Source organism: Tauraco erythrolophus, chromosome 12 (assembly GCF_009769465.1).
Source record: "Tauraco erythrolophus isolate bTauEry1 chromosome 12, bTauEry1.pri, whole genome shotgun sequence".
Taxonomy (NCBI): Eukaryota; Metazoa; Chordata; class Aves; order Musophagiformes; family Musophagidae; genus Tauraco; species Tauraco erythrolophus.
In genome coordinates this window covers 23,990,697-24,012,715 of record NC_141476.1, presented here as the reverse complement: position 1 = coordinate 24,012,715, position 22,019 = coordinate 23,990,697, and the positions used below count along the sequence as shown (strand labels likewise).

The 22,019-nt window shown below is 43.6% G+C and overlaps 1 protein-coding gene across 1 annotated transcript; it reads right to left on the bottom strand.

Moving 5' to 3' along the window:
• Nucleotides 1–300: 300 nt before the first annotated feature.
• On the bottom strand, nt 301–19,122 carry NINJ1 (ninjurin 1). Its single transcript, XM_086618929.1, has 4 exons — nt 19,042–19,122; nt 8,438–8,672; nt 4,160–4,321; nt 301–1,065 (listed from the first exon to the last, which is right to left on the bottom strand). Exons 1-3 carry the CDS (start codon nt 19,111–19,113, stop codon nt 4,167–4,169), a joined length of 462 nt encoding a protein of 153 aa, XP_086475055.1. The 5' UTR covers nt 19,114–19,122; the 3' UTR covers nt 301–1,065; nt 4,160–4,166.
• Nucleotides 19,123–22,019: the final 2,897 nt, after the last annotated feature.

Here is a 22,019-nt window from a genome sequence, read left to right as displayed (position 1 = left end):
CGTGGAAGTCAAACTTCTACTAATATGTGCAAGGGAGCATTTAAAAATTAATGGCAAGGAAATGTATTAGTACAAATCTGCATCTACACGTAAGCACACTAGGATTTTTCTGATTGTGGATATGGTACTTCGGAAATCTTTAGATCTAAGGAAGAAATTCTTCCCTCTGAGGGTGCTGAGGCACTGGAACAGGTTGCCCAGAGAAGCTGTGGCTGCCCCATCCCTGGAAGTGTTCAAGGCCAGGCTGGATGGGGCTTTGGGCAACCTGGTGTAGTGGAGGGTGTCCCTGCCTGTGGCAGGGGGGTTGGAACTGGATGATCTTTGAGGTCCCTTCCAACCCAAACCATTCTGTGATTCTATGAAATAAAATGACTGAAAAGTTTTGTTGTAGAAATTTTTATAACCTACACCATTACTAACAATAGTGTATTTAGAAAAAAGTGTCAGTCCCTGAGCCAGCAGGTAAGAACCTAGAAGACATTTATATCTCTCTATATATATATTTAAAAATAAAAATTAAAAAATTAGTAATGCTTTTAGCCATAAGCTCGTAAGAGTAACACAACTGCAGCATTCAATCATGGGAAGAGAAGAGGGAAAAGTAAGTTATAGAGGGATAAACTTCTTTCAGTTTGCTACTTGAATTGCTGATAGGTGCTCAGTACCAGTTTAGCAGGTAAAGTTCACCTTCTAGTTTTCCAGTTCTGACAAACTGCCCCAAACCCAAAAGGCATGGGACATGGCAAGTCCTGTGAAGTGTCACCTTGTCTGATGAGCTTATGCCATTCCTCTGAAAAACTATTAGTTCCTACAGAAATTGAAATGCTAATATTCCAGAAAAACAATGTCCTTGGGTCAAAATCAACATTTCCTTAGATGTCAAACAGTTTAAACATTAACACGTTGGAAAATTTTAGGTGCACAAACGTGTCGGTTGTTGGAAACCCGAGAAAGCTGCTCCGTATGTCCAACTTGTTCAGATTACTTTTTTTCCCCCCTGTTGTGTCCAAGTGCAACTGGCTCAAGTGCAAATGGCATCTATGGAAGAATGAAAGCTTCAGGTCTCTGAAATACAAAACAAAGACATTGAGATGTCAGCGACACAGGAATTATAGCAAGTGACAAATCTGCCTTCAAAGGGGATTTAAGTTTTCTTTGGAAACGTGTGCATAACAGCAAACGTGAGGCCAGAAAACAGTGGCCACTCGCTTCTCTCAGGGCTTTGAGGAGATTGCAGCAGTGGACTGAAAAAGATTAATTTTTCAAGTTACATTCAGGTGACCAGGTGTTTTTAGCAAGGGCAGTATGTACAAACGAGCAAACAACAGAGGTAATGTTCCAAAGCAATTCAGAACTTCCACATTGAACAAGCCTGGAGCAAAAAGACACAGCTCCCAGACACCACATTTGGGCATTTTATTAGGAAACTGCACGTGTGAGAAGCATGAGGGCAGGATCACACAGCTGCTGGTTTTGTACGGATGTAAACTTGCTCTGAACATCTGCTGGTCTTGCCTCTACCTGAGACCACATAAACCAGCTACTGTTTCTTCTTCATTGAGGCACTGCAAGTGTGTCAAACCAACGTCAGCAGTAAATGCCCGACCACGTCTGTGTCTGTGAGCAAACACTTGGGCTGTGCAGAGCTATATGCAATATATTTATGATATATAGCTGTATGAGCTGTTACCAGCCACTAGACAGAACTGTGCTTCATGCTCTCATGATGATCTCAGACCAGTTACACGTGAACTGGTTTCTCATTTAAAACCTAGCTTTCTAATTCGGGACTCCACAATCCGAGTCATAATTAAGCCACAAAATCCTTTGGGTTGACAGTTTATGGAGAGCAGAAGGAATAGCAGAGGAGAGACTCCAGCACAAATGCTGTGAAGAGTCCCTTCTTGCCAGACAGTGCCAGCTAAGCAGCAAGACATTGCACAAAACCACTGATGTTTCCATGAGACTTCGCCACATCTGTGTGTGAAGGAAGGGGAAAGGAGACAAACTCCATGGACAGGTGGGGAAAACTTGCAGGGGGATGCACTTAGTGGGAAAAATTTGCAGGGGGCTGCACTTAATGCATCCTTAATACTGAGCTAATGCACAGTAATGTTCAGAAGCCAGCCTGGCATGGTAGTGCTGCCCAGAGCTGAATTGACTTGGAACACAAAAACCAGATGTCCTGCAAACTCTGTAACAGCTGCAGGGTTCTTCAAAGCACCTTGGTATTGAGTTCTGCTGCGGAGTAACATGGCAGTGGTGTTTGGGAAATACTGCAGAAGCAGCATCTCCTAAAAGCCGGCGAGAGCTCGAAATGGGAGCAGAAGTACTGGAGAGAATCAAGAAGGCACCTGATTAGATGTGAACTGACGTGTGGCAGAGTAGATGAAATGTGGGCGAGCTCACCCATCCAGCATCCTGGTAAGGCACGGTGTGTGACACCCACCTTCTGGATATCAGCTGACTGCTCAATACACTAGTATTAAGGCACTAACTGGCTTGGAATTGGATTGTCAACTCATCTTCCTCTCTACTTGGCACACATCGGTGTTGAAAGCAAAAACTGCTTCTCCACTCTTCCCTCTTTCCTTTCACCGTATCAAAAAGAGGTGCAGCTGGGATTCTGATACGCCACTTTGTCCATTATTTGAATTTCTTGATGCCTATTTCAGATTCTTGTCTCTACCTCCGTTCCTGGCTATTGTGCATGTTTTTTTCCTGTGAAGACAGCTAAAATTCCAATAATCCTTCATTCGGTTCTCTTGGCTTTGCCAGTTTGATTTTGTGGTTAGTGTTTCAAGATTGTTTTAATACGTACTGCTGAGATGGACGTTCTACCTGCAATTCTGATAACAGATAATCTATGTGGTCTTTGCTGCTAAAATTAAATATTTATTAGTTTATTGGAGAGACTATGGACAGAAAATACAATAAAACCACCTTGTTTCACTGCCAGAATTTACAAGTTTTGGTTAAAGCATATGATTCCACCTGCACCCTGAAATAAATTAATTTCATTCTTCATCTTCCTCGTGGTTTGTTGCACTGGCTTCCCCCCATGCTGTTTAGAGTCCTGACAGATTTCTGTCTGGTTTCCATTCTTGTTACAGATTTCTGTTGCATCATTCATCTTCAGATTAGTGGTTTAGATGCCTTGTATCTTCTTTTTCATGGAGAAAGGGCTTCACTTAGCAGTTAACTCAAACTGACAACGTTACATGTATGGGCTGTCTGTGCAGTAGCCAGTGTACCATGGCTTGCCAGGAAAGTCAAGTAATTCCTTCTTCAGCAGGTCTTCTGATTGGAGATTTGGAAGATAAGGAGCCAGAGCAATGCTGGCACACACAGACCTAGCAGTGCTATTTTTAAAGGCAGATGCTGGACCATAGTGTTTCTTGGGCTACAAGCCTACAATTTAGGTTTATCTCCTCCCAAACTGTTCATCACAGCTATGATGCTAGGAAGATACCATTTTGATTCTCACAATTCCTATATTTATCCTTCAGCATAAGCAAATAACATGCTTTGAAATGCAGGTAGAGAAACAACGTTGTTCCAAATGGCTGCACGTATCAAGCAAAGTGCCAGTGCACATCTTTGTGGGCTGAGGCTCCCACAAAGCAAAAGCCCTGCAGCTTGGGGGGACAGAAAAGCCACACCACCCGCAGAGGCACTGAAGGGCTCCAGTGATGTGTAGTATTATATGCTGGAGTTAACAGCTCTAGTTATTTGGGTAAAGATCAAGTCTTTGGTGTTCATAACAGACTGGATGCAGTATATTGCAAACCTTTCTAAAAAAAAGAAGAGGCATTTGGAGGGAGCAAAACAATATTATTTCCTGTCTTGGCTTAGTCAGCAATGAGGAAAAGGAGTGGCTGAGCCAGATGGACAATCATTACACTTCCTCTGCATGATACATGCATAAAGTAAGATGCTGCCATCAACTTCTGAACTCTGCCTTTACAAACCCACTGTAATAACTCAGCAGTCCCTAGTGGCTTCTGCTTTTGCAGTACTCCGAAGGAAACTCATTTATCCGTGGAGGCTAGAACTGTGCAGATAAGCTCGTGGCTATTTCTGAAGTTACATCCCAGCGCACGGTGCACCCTTGTGTGCTATGCCCTGCTAGCTTATGGTGCAGAGAGACTACACTCACCTTGAACTTACTGTTTCGGTGCTGGCTCAGCAACCGGCTTCTGCACTCCGAAGGCAGTGATAAAAATATTCACAACCACTATAATGAACACCAGTCCAGTCGCGAGGTTATTGAGGAAATCCAGCTTTCCATGTTTTGCAGGGTTGTTAAGGTCATATTTTACTTCAGAGAGAAAAGGGAAAAAAAAAAAAAGAGAAAAAGTTTTAATTATATGTATATTTCAAAATCCAGAATAAAAGTCTTCGCTAGTCACGCAGTTAAAAAATTTCTCTCACACTGAGCTATTTGCATCAGTCATACCTAAAAGGGAAGTAAGATTCTGCAGCGTCAGTAAAAGTGCTAAGGGGAAGATCTTTAACCACAAAGAGTCTTTTAGCTTCCAGTAATTAGCATCTAATCTCTGTGGATGCACATGGGAAGTAATGGATACACAAACATCACTAGAAATCCTCTGAGTTCTTGATCTCTTGAAATCTAGTTTTGCTGCAGACTTTAAGCATTTAAAAATGAAGCCCTGACAGGACGGAATGAAGTTAAATTTCCTACAGTGAAAATGTTACGGGTTCTTCACAGGCAGCCCCATCTCTTCACCAGTGCTGGATTTTTTTTGTACTGATGCCTTTCCCCAGCTGTACTCCCTGCTTTTGCACTGATGCTGTTTTCAGAAAGCAAGGGCATTTATCTGTTAAACAGAGGAAGATTTCAAAGCTGCAGTCCTTTTTAGAGCATCAGCTGTGTAAACATTTTCTTTTGTTTCTTGCAGTTGTTCTTTGGTCAAACTGCTAATGGGAGTGAGGGAGGAACACACAAGGGAGATAGTGTTAATTTAGTTCAAGCTTTGATTCCAGGCCTTGTGAAAACACATCAATGAGTTACACTGGACTGATAATTGACTTGATGACAGAGCAAAGCAAGTGCTTGTACAGGACAGTAAGAAGTCTAGGGGCACATGCTTGGCATCATGTGGAAAACCAAGGTTTTCCTCTGTTCTCCTGCAGGAAGGGCTCTGCCACTCAGACCCTCTGCTAAATTTCTTCCATGCTGGTGGAATGAGTGCCGATGAGTTCTGGAGCACGTTTTGATAATGGTTTGGGCTATTAAGACTCCTAGTTCATAAATGCTTCGATGACTGGAGCTTGCGTGTGCACGTACAGGACACGTGAGAGACAGTTTTTACCTGACAAGTTTTTACAGCAGCATAAATAAAACTTTGAGGTCCTTCTGAGAGGAACATATATAGGTGTGTAGCTTACAATTCTACTGCATCAGATAAACTTTGTTATTTGCTTTTTACATAATGACCTGTCAACACTGCAGAACCTAACCACAGAACCCAGACTCGCTTGCTTGCTGAAGCAGTTAAGTACAAGTGGTGGCAACCACACTCATGATGCTGAAGTATTAAAAGCCAGGTTCACTTGGTGTCCCTAATTAGGAAGTCTAATGCTGTTTTGGTTTCAAGGAATTCTGGGCACCTGTTCAAGTCCTGTTTGCTAAAGCAGTACAAACATCAGAGGCCAGTCAAAGCACTGCAGAACAGCACAGGGGAACTGTCTGACAAGCTTAAGCTACTGCACACCTGTGGAGGCATGAAATAATTTAAGCTCAGCAGCACTTAGCCCTGAAAATGAGTTTATACCTGTCTGTAAAGCATCTGGAGCTACGTGGATGCTTGCATCCCAACAGTACCTGGAAGGACTCTAGTACTGTCATGTGAATGAAGCAGAATCAATGGAATGGAATAATTAATCCTGAAGAATGGGAGAAAAGCATTCCAGATGGTTGGCTTAAAAAAGAAAAGGCAACAACGGCCTGATGTGTTTTGTGAGTTAAAAGAAATCATGCTCAAAGGAGAATTGACACTTTCAGAGCTGTCCCTTTGTCCAAATAAGGGTCAGAGAAGTAGTGCTTGTCAGTTTAGCAGTGCTCTAAAATTTGAAGTAGAATTGCAGTAATCCTATCTTTGTGATGATAGTACTTAAGATGGGAATGTTTGTGAAAATGTTCTGAAGAACAGTTATTCTTTAAGTATTTTATTACAGTGGGATTAGATGACTATGATTTCATGCCACTTAAACTATTTCAAGACATTCTTTGTTTTTCTTCCAAAAAGTTAAGATTAGCAAATCACTTTCAAGGACCAGTTTGCTGAACATTTTGCAAAATGTTTTTGTGAAAGGCTCTTTTGAAGGAGCAAAAGCTTTTAATCCCTAGTAGAGAACTGTGAGAACTGGTAGCTCCTGGGATAAACCTCTGCCTCGGGGAAAGAAACTGGATGGTTGCACAGACTTTTGTTTGGACTTACGAGAGCTTGTAAGAAGTAGAAGTTTGTGGCTGGACAGAAAAGCAAACCATTCCTGCAGGCCAAAACTACCAAACACACATTGTGAAAAGCCAGTTCTTGCTATGATGCCTGCATCTTTGTACCTTCGGATCCCATCTCCTGCCTTCAGCCCTTCTGGGCTCAGCACAACGGGATTGCCCCAACGGCACACAGCTGTAAGCCGAGGGCTTCGTCACCCTCGACACGGCCAGCACCACGGGTGACTGCAGGAGATGCATCTCAATGTTTGCAAAGTGGTCTGTGAGCTCTACCTCAGCCCACTTTGGAGTTGGGGCTGCTGCGTGCTCTCTTTACTCTCGACACGACAAAGAAAAGCTACCGAGGTGAACGCCGCTTCGGCAACGTCTGGCAGGAACAAGATTAAAAAGCAATGTCTCAGCATATCCCGAGAAATTCTTGCCCAACAAACAACAGGAAACTTGTTTACAGCCCCAAAGCCTGCTTGACTGAAACAACAACCAGGAGATGCCTTCAACCAAGAAACATATAAACATTTTGCTGATTTTTCCACGACTCTCTTCCCACATGCCCCAGTATCATCAGGTTTCTTTTTTTCAGTCCCTTTCTGGAATTTTCTCGGACCCAGGACCTGAATTTTGCTCTTGTACCAACTCCATCAAATGCAGAGACAGCTGTATTCTGTCTCTTTTGTAAGAAAGAAAAAAGCTATGTCAGCTGCGTATCAATATTACAAGCCTTATGCATCGTGGTTTCCTAGGAACTTCCTCCTTGAACAGAAAGTTGTTTTTGCAGTTGTGCTAAAAACCGGAACACTGAAAGACTAACAGAGATGCCAAAGGTGGCACCTATAACTTAGTGAATGCCATAAATTAACTCTATCACCTTCAAGGCTCTTCATTTATGGTAGACTTAAGATCTGTCATATAATACCCATTGATTTAAAGGGCAAGATTTGCAAAAAGTTATGAGAATAAATGATCATATATCACTAGCAAAAGAACTGATCCATAGCTGGTTCCTACCAGTGAAGGCATCATTTATTTCAGTGAATAATGGGGTTCAACTGACACTGAAACCTAAACATTTCCTCCGATTTCCACAGGTATCCTTGATCGACTCTCCAAAGTTATGGTCTAGGGTTTGGGATGCTGCTAATGAACGTCACAGGTTTTCAGCAAATGACTGAAAGTCACAGTACGTGGCTAACAGAGGAGGTATGTTCTGATGGTGAAGTCTCGCTCCAACTAGCCTGTTTTTCTTTTTAGCTTTAATTTGAGTTTAACACAGGTTTGAAAATTAACAATAACAAGTACATTCCTACAACTCCCCACCTAAGATTTAGGATGCTTTGAATAATTTCCTAAATTGAAAACTAAAGGTTTTTTGTTGTTGTTGTTATTGTCCACCCTTTGCTATCAAACCTCTGATTTGATTGCAGAAACACAAACAAACTGAAGACAGTATGCCACACCGACATGAAGATGGACATTTCAACTTCCACTTCTGTTTTGGAGTTCTATATTCACAATATATTCTTATGATATTATTTATGATATTATGGAACAAATACATTTTAGTCATAACATGAAGTAACAGGTCTTGCCAGAAACAGTATTATGAAACTGGGCAGGCTGCAGGATCCTATCTGGCCTATAAATGTTTCTTTTACAGTATTTCATCATTTTCCTTCCTCCACAAGCCTTCTGAAAAGAAAAATACCCATGCTCTGGGCAAATGAGTATGAGGAAGTTGAAAATTTGAAAAAATCAAAATTGAAGATTCCACATAAAGCTGCCCTTACTCCTTTTGTTGCAATATTTCTACGGTCTTAAGAGAAAATTTTAATCCATTCTGAGGTAAAAACTTTCAAATATAACTGCTTTTTAAAAATAAATCGGGAGTCTATATACCATCTTATAGGTTGCATCCTACAAGAAAAATACATGTCAATGGTTCTTGCTGCTGCTACATACCAAGGAATATCAGGAGCACTCCCACCATAACTTGCAGCGTGAGCGACAGGCTGATAAGAATGATAAGTGGGATGTAGAAGGAAAAAGAAGGTCCTTGCTCCATCACAGCTTTCAGCTGGGAAGCGTTGGCCATCAGCAGAGCAATGTCCAACATACTCTCCGCGGCGCTCTTCTTGTTTGCGTAGTGGTTGATATTCATAGGCCCGTTCCTCTGAAACCACTGGGACGTTCTGCGCTGAAATGGAGAGAGGGAAGAAGGTTATTCACAGCTCTGTTCATTGGTGTCGTAAGTGAGAGCTGACTTGGCTCACCCATTGATTTCTGTACTCATACTGGTAGAGGAATGGTGGCACTGAGAGTATCCCGGCACCTTTTCCACCGTTACCACTGGCCCAGTAAATGGTGTCTGTACTGAACCTCGGCACATACACTTTTTCCAGCTCGTAGGATCATTCTAAACAGTTGATGTGCTTCTACTTTGAGAAAAGGAAAGACCAAAAAAAGCTGAGAACAGTTGGGAGGGAAAAACCATTGTAAAACAACCACGTAAACAACAAATTGTTGTAACTAATTTACTCCTAAAGGCATACTTACAAACACAAATATTTACTAAATTCACCCACTGTCATCGCACATCTACATAGCTCCTTAATTACTCACCAGTCTTATTTTGAGGATGCTGGCCCCTGTATGAGCTTTCCTCAACCTCTTTCCCCCCTGCTTACTCCTCCATGCCACTGCCCAGGTCCACCCATACACAGTGAACTGTTTTTCCCTTTAAATATCATACGATCTGTGGTTGCCAAGCACTGCCCAATTACAAGGGAAACTTTTCTTTTCTTGTTATTTTCACATCAGCACTTGCTTTTTTTTTTTTTTTTTTTTTTTTTTTTATTTCCCTGTAAACAAAGCGGAAAAGAAAAACCAACTGCAGGGCAAAACCAGAGCTAGTTAACCGGGCAGGATGAATAAAACGAGTGTTTCCTGATGGTGCTTCATGTGACCCAACTTGGAATTTGACAGTTCATCTCCCAAGGGTGCCTACTTCTCTCCAGATCAGATCCAGCTTGGGGTAACTAGGTTAGGCTTGCTGCCTAACTCTGCCATGAAGAAAGAGTAGGCAACCCTCTTTCCACAGTCTCTGAACAGGTTACGGACTTCATTCTCACTGCTCTTACTTCAAGACATCATTTTCAAAAATAATACACAAATACATTAAGCTTATTCTAGCTGACGACTTTAAACCTGCTTCTTAGAGACCTTTTTACTGCCCAACTGTGCTCCTGCTTGGCAGAAAATCCCGAGGCAAGTCTCTCTTTGAAGGTTAGTTCAAACGCAGAAAACTCCCTCTAATTAATCTCTTCAGCGGCACTAATAACTATCAAATTTCCAACCCCAAAGCTGAGTTCACCACTGTCCAGACTTAAAAGTGTCCTTTTAAATAGGACACATATTGATGCACGCGGCAAACGCACCACCGCCAGTTTTTCCAGGGCATTCAAATACTAAACTTGACCTATTTTCACCAGACATCTTGTAGTCAACCACAGTGTAAATATTTTACGGAGAGAAAAATGTCATGGGGCAGCAGCAGACTTTTTTCCTGCAAAAAGAAGGAAGCCATGTAGTTGTAGCTTTATGCAGATCGCTTCTCTACTGATTCCAAACTTCCGGGAAGAAAACGGCTCTGAGATGGATACTGACTTCAGCCAGGAAGAACTCCATACTCATTTGTTTTTCTCTCTATCCCACAATCTAAAAATGCTATTTGGCTGGGGAATCTGTCCCACATTTGTCACCTTTTCTCTCCCCAAGGAGAGGCTCCTCTTCCCACCCTCTGCCCCATTAAACCACTACAGCATTTGGATGCTTCAGCAAAAATACTGTAGTTCTAGTATCCCATCCACCAGAAGCACTGAACCAGGTGTGGATGTTCCTGTCCTTATGGAAAGCAGCACGGAATATATGCTGGCAGCACGCAGCAGAAAAATCCAGACTAACATTTTGGTTCAGTAAAAAGCCAAACACACATATTTAGCTCTTGGCTACCCAACGCCAGCAGTGTGAGAGGGGATGGGGAACTACGTGGGCAAGAGCAGAATTCAACTTCTGGGCATGAATCGAAAAGAAACGCTTCTCAGTAGACTGTAGAAGTAATATGATCTATTTTGTCACAAGTTCATAATAGACAGGGTTTTTTCCTATGTCTATTAGTTAATTAACGCCAAAAATACTGACTTTGAAATATCTGTTGGGTCTGTGAGGCTGCAGTGTGTAACACAGGGGTAGCTGTGACTCAGTTCTTAAACGTGATGGAAGGGGACTGCAGTGAAAACATGACAACCATTTTTGTTTTCACTCGATGTAGGAATGTGATTGTGTTTGACACAGTCTTTTTTTTTTTTTTCTTTAACTATACAAAAGAGCAAATAGTCTGGTCTACATCTTCCTTTCAGTTACATCTGTGACTACATGATATCAGACAGTTTCTGCACAAACAACAGAATACGATCTTTTCTTTTTCTTGGGGAAATCTACTGCTGCACTTTTAGGACCCTGCTGTTTGCTAATTTTCTGTATGGCCAAGGTGCAGGTGGAAATAGCAGGCTGTGGGGTTTGAACTACGGTGGAAGCAAAGGTTTTGAGTCACTTCTGAACTCCAATAAATGGAGAAGACTTTTCAAAGTAGCGTGCTGCTAAGGCAAACTAAGGCAGAGCTTCTTATTCCTGGAACGACAGCTGAGCTATTCACTATGTTTAGATTCTAAAAAATGGAATAGAATCATAGAATCATAGACTGGTTTGGGTTGGAAGGGACCTCAAAGATCATCTGGTTCCAACCCCCCTGCCACGGGCATGGACACCCTCCACTACACCAGGGCAAAGTAAAGTAAGGCATTTTACTCTCTTAAGAGGCTTTCAGCTACCACTCCTGAAAGCAGACCAGTGCAGAATTGGAACTAGGCATATGGAGAACTGAAACGTCGGCTCTATTGTACAGAGCTTTTTCTCAGCCTGTGATCTTGCCTTCTGCCAAGAAAAAGGACCTATAATCATGAAAGCCCCAGAAACAATCATTTCCCATCTCCTGATTGAGAAATGGAACCTTCTGACTCATGCTGGAAAACCATAAACAAAAAAAATAAAATAAAATAAATGCAAATCAGCCTTGCCTTCTGGAAGCAAGCTGACATTGAAGGCAACTGCCAAAAGTATTGAAACAAATGCAGTCAGTGCTACAGCGGCGATTTTTAAGCTCAGACTGTGTTACACAGCAATATACAGACAGGCAACGAAAGGAGAGCTGTTGCCTTAACCTCAGAATAACGGCAGTCAAGTACAACAGAAATGATATGGGAACTTTGTTATGTGGATTTACAGCTTCAGGGAGATTCCAAGCATGCAGCAACACGTGCACCCCACGGCACCCAACGACACTTCCCAAGCTGTTATCACCTGCAGGGCTGCAGAGAGGGAAAGTGAAACCTGGGGAGATTTTCTAGAACGTATGCAAAGCCAGGCTTTTCTGCAGGTGTCACTTGGCCAGACACCAGTACGCATTCCACGTGACCTGCTTCTGTCTCAATGGAATCAAAGCACCTCATTACACGCCTTCAATATTCAAATGACCTGATACAGAAAAGCCAATCCCTTCAGTCGGTGTCACCAAACGAGTCTGAGAAAAACAGCACGTATGTTCACACGTGTGTGCTAAGAGCCAGGTGTAGCTGCAATCATGGAATCACAGAATCACAGAACGGTTTGGGTTGGAAGGGACCTCAAAGATCATCCAGTTCCAACCCCCCTGCCATGGGCAGGGACATCCTCCACTACACCAGGTTGCCCAAAGCCTCATGCAACCTGGCCTTGAACACTGCCAGAGATGGGGCAGCCACAGCTTCTCTGGGCAACCTGTGCCAGCGCCTCACCCCTCTCACAGTGAAAAATTTCTTCCTTAGATCTAATTGAAATCTCCCCTCTTTCAGTTTAAATCCATTGCCTCTTGTCCTATCGCTACACGCCCTTGTAAAAAGCCCCTCTCCAGCTTTCCTGTAGCCCCTTTAGGTACTGGAAAGCTGCTATAAGATCACCCCGGAGCCTTCTCTTCTCCAGGCTGAACAGCCCCTTCCATTTCCTGTCACTAACAGCCTGCTCCAGGTCTCTCATCCCTGCAAAGCATCAGCCCCTGAGCAGAACGACTTGCCACGCTGGTCTACTCACAGCCATAAAAAGGAGAAGAGTGCAAAGCCTTCCCCTTCTTGCTCCAGCTGTGCCTGGAGGATCCCCTGTGGAAGAGCTGACTTTCACAGCCATGCAATGCTGCACCCACAGACGGTACCATCAGAAGCTGGAACTTTTTTGCTTCTGTAAGACCAACCCTTCACGCTAGGACTGAGTGGTATTGGAGACACGGTCTTACTGACAGCTGTGCTGGTGCAGACTTTGCTGCTGCTTTGCTTCACTTGGCATTTTAACCCTACGCCCAGAGCTGAGTCCCTTTGAAACACAGAAAGGAATCATTCATTACGTTTATTTAAAAATAAATAAAAGCGGCACTGAGGCCAATGTCCTTAGATGCTGAGTTTCATGAACCACGTCTAAGACCCACCTGGTGATTCAACAGGAAGGAAACAGCACTGAACATGGAAACATCTGAAAATAAATAATATTTGAAACATTTGAAACTAAATAATAAAGTATCTTTGCTAAACACAGTAACTTGTTATAGTAAGGATTTCTGCTTCTACTACAGCATTAAATGGTTACTTGTGACAAAATTCATGCAGCTGTTTGCTCAATAGCATTTAGCAAACACTAGTGACTGCTGAAGTTCTCAAACTAATGTGCTGCAAGTCTGACCAAAAAAAAGGAAAGCCCAAAACTTAATTTTTTTTTTCTTGTCCAACTTGACCTCAATGAGTTTCCCAAAATGGTACCAGTTAGTCTGTCCAGGGAAGACAGGTGGGGTTTTAGCTATGACAGTCATATGTAATTCAGAGGAAAAAAAACCCACGATTGAAAATGACACCTATTTTACATTTGTATTTAGAACTTAGTTATGTTTGTTTCTGTCACTCTGCCCTATGAATGCAGGAGGAAAGAAATCGTTTGGATTTTGAGTGCAAGTTTTTAGAATTCATTCCTTCTCTTTTGGTACGTTCCTAGGCATTTTACTCAGTTTCTTAAACGTCTTCCACCCTATATGCGTTCCCCTAAAGAGATTGTTTTAAGAAAATCTAAAAAAAAAGCCAGAACAAAAGCCCCACAAAAACTGTAAAAGGCAAATATTGTCTGAACTGATTGGACCTTGGAATTTCCAAGAGTCAGGTCTCTTACGAACACTGAATTTACTGTTCTTGTAACAAAGTTAACAGATAACTTGCAGTAGCACAAGACTAGTTACTGTTTTCTTCTTAAATCCCACTGGAAAACCAATATTCTGCAGTTAGCAAGGTGAACTGCCAACTTCCCCAACAAATACTTAGAACCAGACACTGCAAACTATCAGCCAGAAGCACAGCCTGAGTCATTTTAATTCTGATTTCCAATTTGAAATTGCAGCTACTCACTGTCGGCTGGGACTGCAGCACCCAGCGCTCAAGGAGTTCTGCATGTCAGGCCCAGAGTGTCACATCTGGGTTCTGGAAACATAAAATACTTATTTTAGCATTGCTACAGTATTAGCACTAAATGCTTCCCTGGTATTCCAACTTTCAATCACTACGCAGCAGAATGCCTTTATTAAACACAGAAGACCCACAGTTTTGTAAGGGATGATTTCTAAGAGCCCATAGTTCTTAGAAACGTGGTCTGGAATTCCAGACAAGGTTTCTAAGAACTGTGCTTCTGAGGAATAATATCTTCCTTAAGCTGTCAGAAGGTTCTTCACCCTCAAGCACATCTACTCTGAAGTATGGTCTTCATTACCTTCGGCTTGCTCTGACTCTGCGCACAGTTTTATTTCTATTTTAGGTTAATGATTACTGTAATTGTACGGCGGCTTTTAGAGACTTTTACCAGCCAAACAGCCCTGATTCAAAATGAGACGGGACAAGCTTGACCCACACGAGCTCTGGGTTTGTGATGTCATGGAGCAAGCTTCCTTAAATTCTTGTGTTTAGGGACAGTCCTAATTTTAAACTATTGGGAACACGCTATGTAATAATGAGGTTGTGTAAATAAAAGGCTGAGTCATACTGATCTTACAGTGGCCTGTTCTTTACTGTGTTTTGCAACAGTCTTTCTAATCAAAACTGTTAGAAAGATGCTAAAAAGCCCTTTTGTTTAAAAAGCAATTTTCTAAGTTTTTGAAGTATTCACCTTTAGTAAAACACTGCATGGCAAACTTTTCTACATCTTTTAGTGGTAATTTTATGCTCAGGAAAAACTCCAGTTATACCAAAAAAGAGAAGGATCAGACGTAAGAGGAATAACACAGGACTAAAACAGAAGGCAATTTCGGGACTTGACTTTTATTTTTTTCTAAGATCAACCCTACAGTGACCGAATTGAACTAGTAACTTTACACAATTATTTAATAATCCTCATAGATGTGGAATTTCTGTCCACATCTCCATCACCTATGTACTGAAAATGTAATGGGCCATAGGTGGCCACTCTGAAATTGGACTTCCCCTCTGTCTCAGAGATCTTGCTGATCTAGAAAAATAGGGAAAATATTCTACAAAGAAAAAATATTCTTCCAACAAAAATATTTTACGCTATATCAGTTATGTAATAGCTGATTAGATCCTTTGTACACCTCCTCAGAAGATATTATTTCTTTTCCCCCAATAAAACATTAGATCACTTGTTCAGCTCAGCACTGACGCAGACAGAAAAACCCCTGCATCTGGACTGAATCATCAGTTACATTTCCTGTAGGAATTTCATTCTGGGGGCGGAAGGGAAATCTGTCCATCCAAGTACTAACCTGGCATAACACTAACTAGCTTGTGAGACTTCTGCAACCACCTCCTGAGACAGTATGGTTGCAGGCAATTAAAAAAAAAAAAAAAAAAAAAAAGGCATTTTTAGAAGCCTATACTTAAGAAGAGCCCCTTTCTATATGGAAACACAGAAAATGCAAATATGACTATGTCAAGGAAAAAAAAAAAGTGATAACCATGCTGATACCTGAGAGCTAAAAAGTGAGTAACAGTCATGTTAGCTCAGGGCAGAGCACTGTTTTCCTAAAGCTATGCTGGTTCCAGGACCAAGTTAGAATATTTTTACTCATTAAGTGACTTCAAAAGAATCAGCACGCCTGATGACTAACTTCGTGAAATGAAGTAATAACTTCAACTTGTTCACACAGCTACTTAAACAAAAGCTTTCTCCTGCCCATTTTTTTGTGTGTCTTACATTACTACTGCTTACTCCAGCCGTTTGGTCTCGTAATACTGTTTCTCACAACTGCCTATTTTGTGTTGTTAGAGTACTTTTTGTTTATTCTAGCTACTTAAAAAAACCAAGCAAACAACAACTTATCACCAATAGTTTTGATATTATGGCGTATATCAAATACTCCAAATCCAATCTGACATAAGTAATACTTCAGAACATGCCATTTCAGTCTACATGCAGAAAAATCATTTCAAGTTCCTACAAATTTGAAATTTAGTAAATTGAAATTTAGAAGTAAACTTCTATGATGCCAAGAAACTGCCATGTCCCAAAATTACTTATGAATTAATATGCAATCTTGAATATATTTTTAGTAATAACACTATATATAATGTGTTCTATATATAATAGGAGACAACTTTTCCAGAGCTGTTCTTTTCTACTATCCAGTTCTTGTTCACCTTTTTCATAGTTCTTCTTTAACTCTTTCCACTAGCATTTCCTGTTACCTCGGAAACATTAAAATAGGATTTACAACACGGTGAATCTAGACTGGAAATGGACCATTTCCAGTCATATCCTGGGCTGTATCAAAAGGAGCGTGGCCAGCAGGTCAAGGGAAGTGATTCTGCCCCTCTGCTCTGCTCTCGTGAGACCCCACCTGGAATACTTTGTTCAGCTCTGGAGTCCCCAACACAAGAAGGACATGGAGCTGCTGGAACGAGTCCAGAGGAGGCCACGAAGATGATCCAAGGGCTGGAGCACCTCTGCTCTGGAGACAGGCTGAGAGAGTTGGGGCTGTTCAGCCTGGAGAAGAGAAGGCTCCAGGGTGATCTTATTGCAGCCTTCCAGTGCCTAAAGGGGCTACAGGAAAGCTGGAGAGGGGCTTTTGACAAGGGCATGTAGTGACAGGACATGGGGCAATGGATTTAAACTGAAAGAGGGGAGATTTCGATTAGATAGAAGGAAGAAATTTTTCACTCAGAGGGTGGTGAGGCACCGGAACAGGTTGCCCAGAGAAGCTGTGGCTGCCCCATCCCTGGAAGCGTTCAAGGCCAGGTTGGATGAGGCTTTGAGCAACCTGGTGTAGTGGAAGGTGTCCCTGCCCATGGCAGGGGGGCTGGAACTAGATGATCTTTAAGGTCCCTTTCAACCCAAACCATTCCATGATTCTATGATTCTATGAACAAGGAAAGAAAATAGGGAAAGATGGAAAAACAGTTACTATCTGCTTTTGTATGAACAGATCCTTTGCAGAAGCAGCCAGATACTTCTGCCAAGTGTAATTATGCATCCTAGTCAGTGAGGTCCAGGTCAACCCAGTATTCAAAGCAAGGAATTTCTTGACGGCTGCTAAAAAAATTTATCCAAATTAATGATGGAGTTAAAATAAATCACATTTAACCACTGTGTGACCACTCATTCAGAATTAAAGAGGGCTTAACTAGTATTTTACTAATTCATTTGAAGGAGGGACAACTATATCTGCATTTCATATCAGCTCTTCTGTAGGAGAAGGTAGCAGTCTGCTGCTGAAGATGTACAAGAAAATCTATTCTGAGGTGAGGGCAGACACTAGGATGGCAGTAAGCAAACCAGGGTGCTCCATGTCCACCCACATTCCTAAAAGCAGGAACTTCTGCCCTTTTACTCCGATACCGAAGCTTTAGGCACCTGTGGATTTGTGGGTTCCCCAGGTTTAGTTGGCTGCTGAGTTGGGGCGGTTTTTTGCTTGTGTAAATTGTGAACTTGTTCAGATTTTTTAATATCTCCCATTCACAGATTGGTTTTTAAGAAATCTGTCCCCATCTGTTTTACCTTACATATACTTCTTTTTTTTTTCTTGTGAGAAAATGAAAAAAAGTGTCTGTAACGTTCTCTAAAGTGCTACTGTACATGTATAATACAATATAACAGTACATCTCACTGCTTATTCTTTCTAAGGCACTCAGGACCTGCAGTTTCCAAGGGAAAGATGTAACAAAGTGGTGATTGCTTGAAACTGAAGACAAAGTAAAACAGGAAAGCTGCAGAAAAATTATTGGAGCCGACCAAGTTAGAAAACAAAATCCCCATGTCTAGTATTTGTGACGCAATCACAACTCTATGCTAATAAAAAAGAAAGTTTCTGAGAAGTCAGTGGCTTAAAAGAAAGCCCTTCAGGCTTTCATTCTCTTTAGGTACTTTCCAAGACGCATTAAAACCAGATTTTTTTTTTCTTGGTATGATATTCATGACTACAAGGGATTTTGTCAGGAAGGGAGGGAGGAAGGACAGATCTGCTACACCATCAGTCCAGTCTGTGTGTAACCAGAAAGTTTTACCAGTGACGTAGAAGGTGGCTTAGTACAATTATTTCTATGTAGTAGAGTCTTAGGTTGGAATAAGAGCTGCTTTTGAGTTTAGTCCTTTCCAAAACAACATAAAAGATGCTCTTTTACCAGTCTGGCTTTTCAGATAAGTGGCACGCTTGGAAAACATCCTTTATGCATAAGCAGAATATGGGATGAAAGACTTTCCAGTGAAGATCTCTGGTTGTGTTTTGACTACATGGAGTAGTAAAAAGCTGCGTGTTTCTCTTATTGATTTTATTTGGATTACTGTATGGAAAAAAAAAAAAACAAAAACATACGGGCCCAACTCTTTAAGCAAGTCCTCCTACTTTTGTGCTCATTTATCTCCTGTGTAGATACCCCGGAGCAACTTTTCCATCCTCACCCAGGTCATCTGGATGGAAAAACCCTCCCAGGATCAGAGCAGCACCGGCGTGCTCCGAGCAGAGATTTTTGGTGGGGAGGACACCTGCTGACCCTTCGGCTGAGCTAAGGGGCCCTGGTGCCCAGGACTAGAAAGGATTTTCTTTTCGGTCCTCGCTTGGCACTTGCCTATCTTGGAAGGGAGACAGAACGGGACGCTTGCAGCAGCATCCCTACGAAAAAACAAACAAACAAAACCCCGCAACACAAAAAAACCCAAACAAACCAATCAAAAAATAAGTGCAGAATTAACGTAGGAGACGTAAAAACGGACAATAGTGGAGAAGTACCGAGCACAGGGCTGCGGCAGCGGCCGGCACGCCGACCCCTTCCCGGAGCTCCCTCCCGAGGGCTGCGCGGCTGCCGCCCGGGCGGAGCCGGGCCCCGGGCCGCCCGCGGCCCCTCTCGCGGGTCCCGCCGCTGCCGTCGGACCCGCCGCTTCCCCTTCCCGCTCCCCGGCCCGCTCCCCGCCGCGGCCCCGGCCCCGGCCCCGGCCCCTACCCGCTCGGCGGCCGCCGGCTCCGCGCCCTCCGCCAGCCCGTTGAGCTCGTGGGTCTCGCTGCCGGAGTCCATCGCGGCGCCGCGGGCCCGGCCCCCCGCCCGGCTGCCCTCGGGGAGCCCTGTGGCGCCGGCCGGCCGCGGCTCGGCGGCTCGGGGCGGGAAGGGCCGCGGGGCGCTGCGCAGGGAAGCCCCGGCCAGGCGGCGACTGCCGGAGCGGGCGCGGCGGCCCCCCCGGCCCGGCCCGGCCCGCCCTCCGCTCGCACACGCCGCCCCGGGGCCGTCGTGGCAGCGCGGCCCGCCGAGGTGCCCCGCCTGGCGGGGGGGGACCGCCGGCCCCGCGGGGGCAGGCACGGAGCCGGCCGGCGGGCTCCCCCCGCCCCGGGGCAGCGTCCGCTGTCGCGACAGCGTTCCGGTTCGGCGTCCGGGACCCGAGCGGCCGCCTCGCACCGTCAGTTCGGTTGTGACACCAGTTTGGCTTTCAGACCAACCAGTTTGGCTTTCGGACCAGCTTAACGTTGGCCAAGGGTCGCCCTTTGCGTTGCTCTGGGAAGGAGTGTGGCTCATTGGCACTGGATGCAAAGGGGTCGCTTTAGAGAACTCCTATCGTGACAATAACCTAGGGGTTTATTTTAAGAGCACTCTCATCAGGGATTTTAGGATTTCAGTCTCATTATCCTGTTTTTTTTTTTGCCTCCCTATTTTCCCACCTGTCCGCACGGCAAAGGGCACACATAAAAGCTGGTAACGTACAGGTCTGATGGCGATGGAACAGCAGGGGAACACTGGGATGCACAGAAACAACAGGCAACAAGAGCAGTAAGCCTAAAATGTGAAACAAGGCAAAATAATTAGATTAAATTAGATGAAATTAAATTAGGTTTTAAAGTGTTATTGTTACTAGCAAACCTTCTGCTACTTAAATTTAACAGTGTTCAGAGTAAAAAACAAATAATAATAATAATAAAAAGGTGTCATGTGGCCACATGTAATCTGTTTTAAGGCTGGCAATGAACTGCTCGTCTGCACTCAAAATGTTCTTGAGTAGTTGTCCAACGAGCCTGTCCCTATCTGTGGTGTCCAAACACATTCCTCAGGTTAACTCCTTCAAAATCTTCCATGTTAGGAATCGCTTTCCTAGCTCTCTAAACACAATTAAGGGATATTCTATTTACAGAATGCAAATAAACATGCATAATACAAATAAACACACAGAATGTGAATATGAATAAATATAAATGGAATTTTTTTTGAAAAGGTATAAAGGCCTTTTCCTAGACCTTGCGTAAAGAGATGTAGAAGCGTTACTACCGATTCCGTTGTCACCGAGACAGGATTTTTCCATAAGCAGCAGCCGTGGAGGGAATCCTCAGGTGTATTTCTTAGTGCACTGAACACAAAGCTGTTGGACCTACAGCCATAAACCTGTTGCAAGAGGCCACTGCTGAAAGAAGGTCTGGGCGCTCGGCCGTTCTCGCTCTGTAGCCGTGGTGCTTGGGAATCAGCCGCCAGTCTGCATCTCAGACACGCAGCGAGACCATGCCCCGTCTGCGGGGAGGGGTCTGCAGTTCACCCCAGCAGGTTCTCCAGCTGGACTAGTCAGAAGGTTGTGTAGGAGGTCTCGGACTGCAGTGTGCCCTACCAAGTGGGTCTGCCCGAAATTGGAGACTCAGGCTTAAGGATTGTGACACATCGACTAAAAATCTCCACCATGTACCACGTTACTGCAGCTTTTTCCACACAGCAGATGGGCACACCTCTCTAACATGTGAGTGGATATGAGACTGGAATTGTGGTGAGCACCTTTACATTTTAGGAGTCTCCGTGAGTGTTTAGTCCTTTGGAGTTTCTCCAGTGGGAATTTGATGGAAATTCCTGGTTAGCTTGGCGTTAAACTGCGCTGGCTTCTTGTAGCTGACTTTTGGTTTTGAGTTCACAGTGATTTTTTGCTAAGGCTGACTCAATTGGTGACTAAATCCATTTTTAGAGTCCACGCAAAAGCATGTGGCCAACCAGATGTGGCTAAGCAAAAATTAAACCTAGGTTAGGCTTCCCTTCTTAAGGCTAAAGGTCACTGAAGATGACATTCCCCCTCTACTCTGCCCTTCCTCCTCTACTCTGCCCTCGTGAGACCTCACCTGGAGTACTGCGTCCAGTTCTGGAGCCCCCAACATAAGAAGGACATGGACCAGTTGGAGAGGGTCCAGAGGAGGGCCATGAAGATGATAAGAGGGTTGGAGCACCTTTCCTATGAGGACAGGCTGAAAGAGTTGGGGCTGTTCAGCCTGGAGAAGAGGAGGCTCCGGGGTGACCTTATAGCGGTCTTCCAGTACCTCAAGGGGGCCTACAGGAAAGATGGGGAGAGGCTGTTCAGGAGGGCCAGTTGTGATAGGACAAGGGGTAATGGTTTTAAAATAGAGGGAGGTAGATTCAGGTTGGATATTAGGAAAAAATTTTTTACTATGAGAGTTGTAGAACACTGGAACAGGTTGCCCAGAGAGGTGGTGGATGCTCCATCCCTGGAGACGTTCAAGGCCAGGTTGGACGAGGCCCTGAGCAACCTGATCTAGTTGGAGATATCCCTGTTCCTTGCAGGGGGGTTGGACTAGATGACCTTTGAAGGTCCCTTCCAGCCCTAACCATTCTATGATTCTATGATTTCACCGGCCTCACGAGCGCGCTGCATTGATCATTAACTTTCATCCCGTAAAAACGCCTTGGCACAGTACACACTCAGAAGTCGCTGCCTTCATGGACTGCACAGCAAGCATTTATTTAATCAGACTTTACAGGAATTCTCATCTGTTGATTCCTAGTGGCCTTCCCCGCCTTCTGCTTTCTTTAGTTTTTGGGTTTGTAGTAGCCGAACTTCGGTAGTGTGCTTAACAGGCCAGCTGTTATCAGACACATTACCCGTTAATTTAACAGTCATTAAATATGCTCGGGCCATAATTGCTGCACTGTTTGGACCTGAAGGTAGA

Coding starts and splice junctions, on each gene's coding strand:
- NINJ1 (XM_086618929.1), bottom strand. CDS start 19,113: ATGGACTCCGGCAGCGAGACCCACGAGCTCAACGGGCTGGCGGAGGGC. Junction 8,673..19,041: donor AGCCGGCGGCCGCCGAGCGG/GTAGGGGCCGGG, acceptor TCTCCATTTCAG/CGCAGAACGTCCCAGTGGTT. Junction 4,322..8,437: donor AGTGCTCCTGATATTCCTTG/GTATGTAGCAGC, acceptor TTCTCTCTGAAG/TAAAATATGACCTTAACAAC.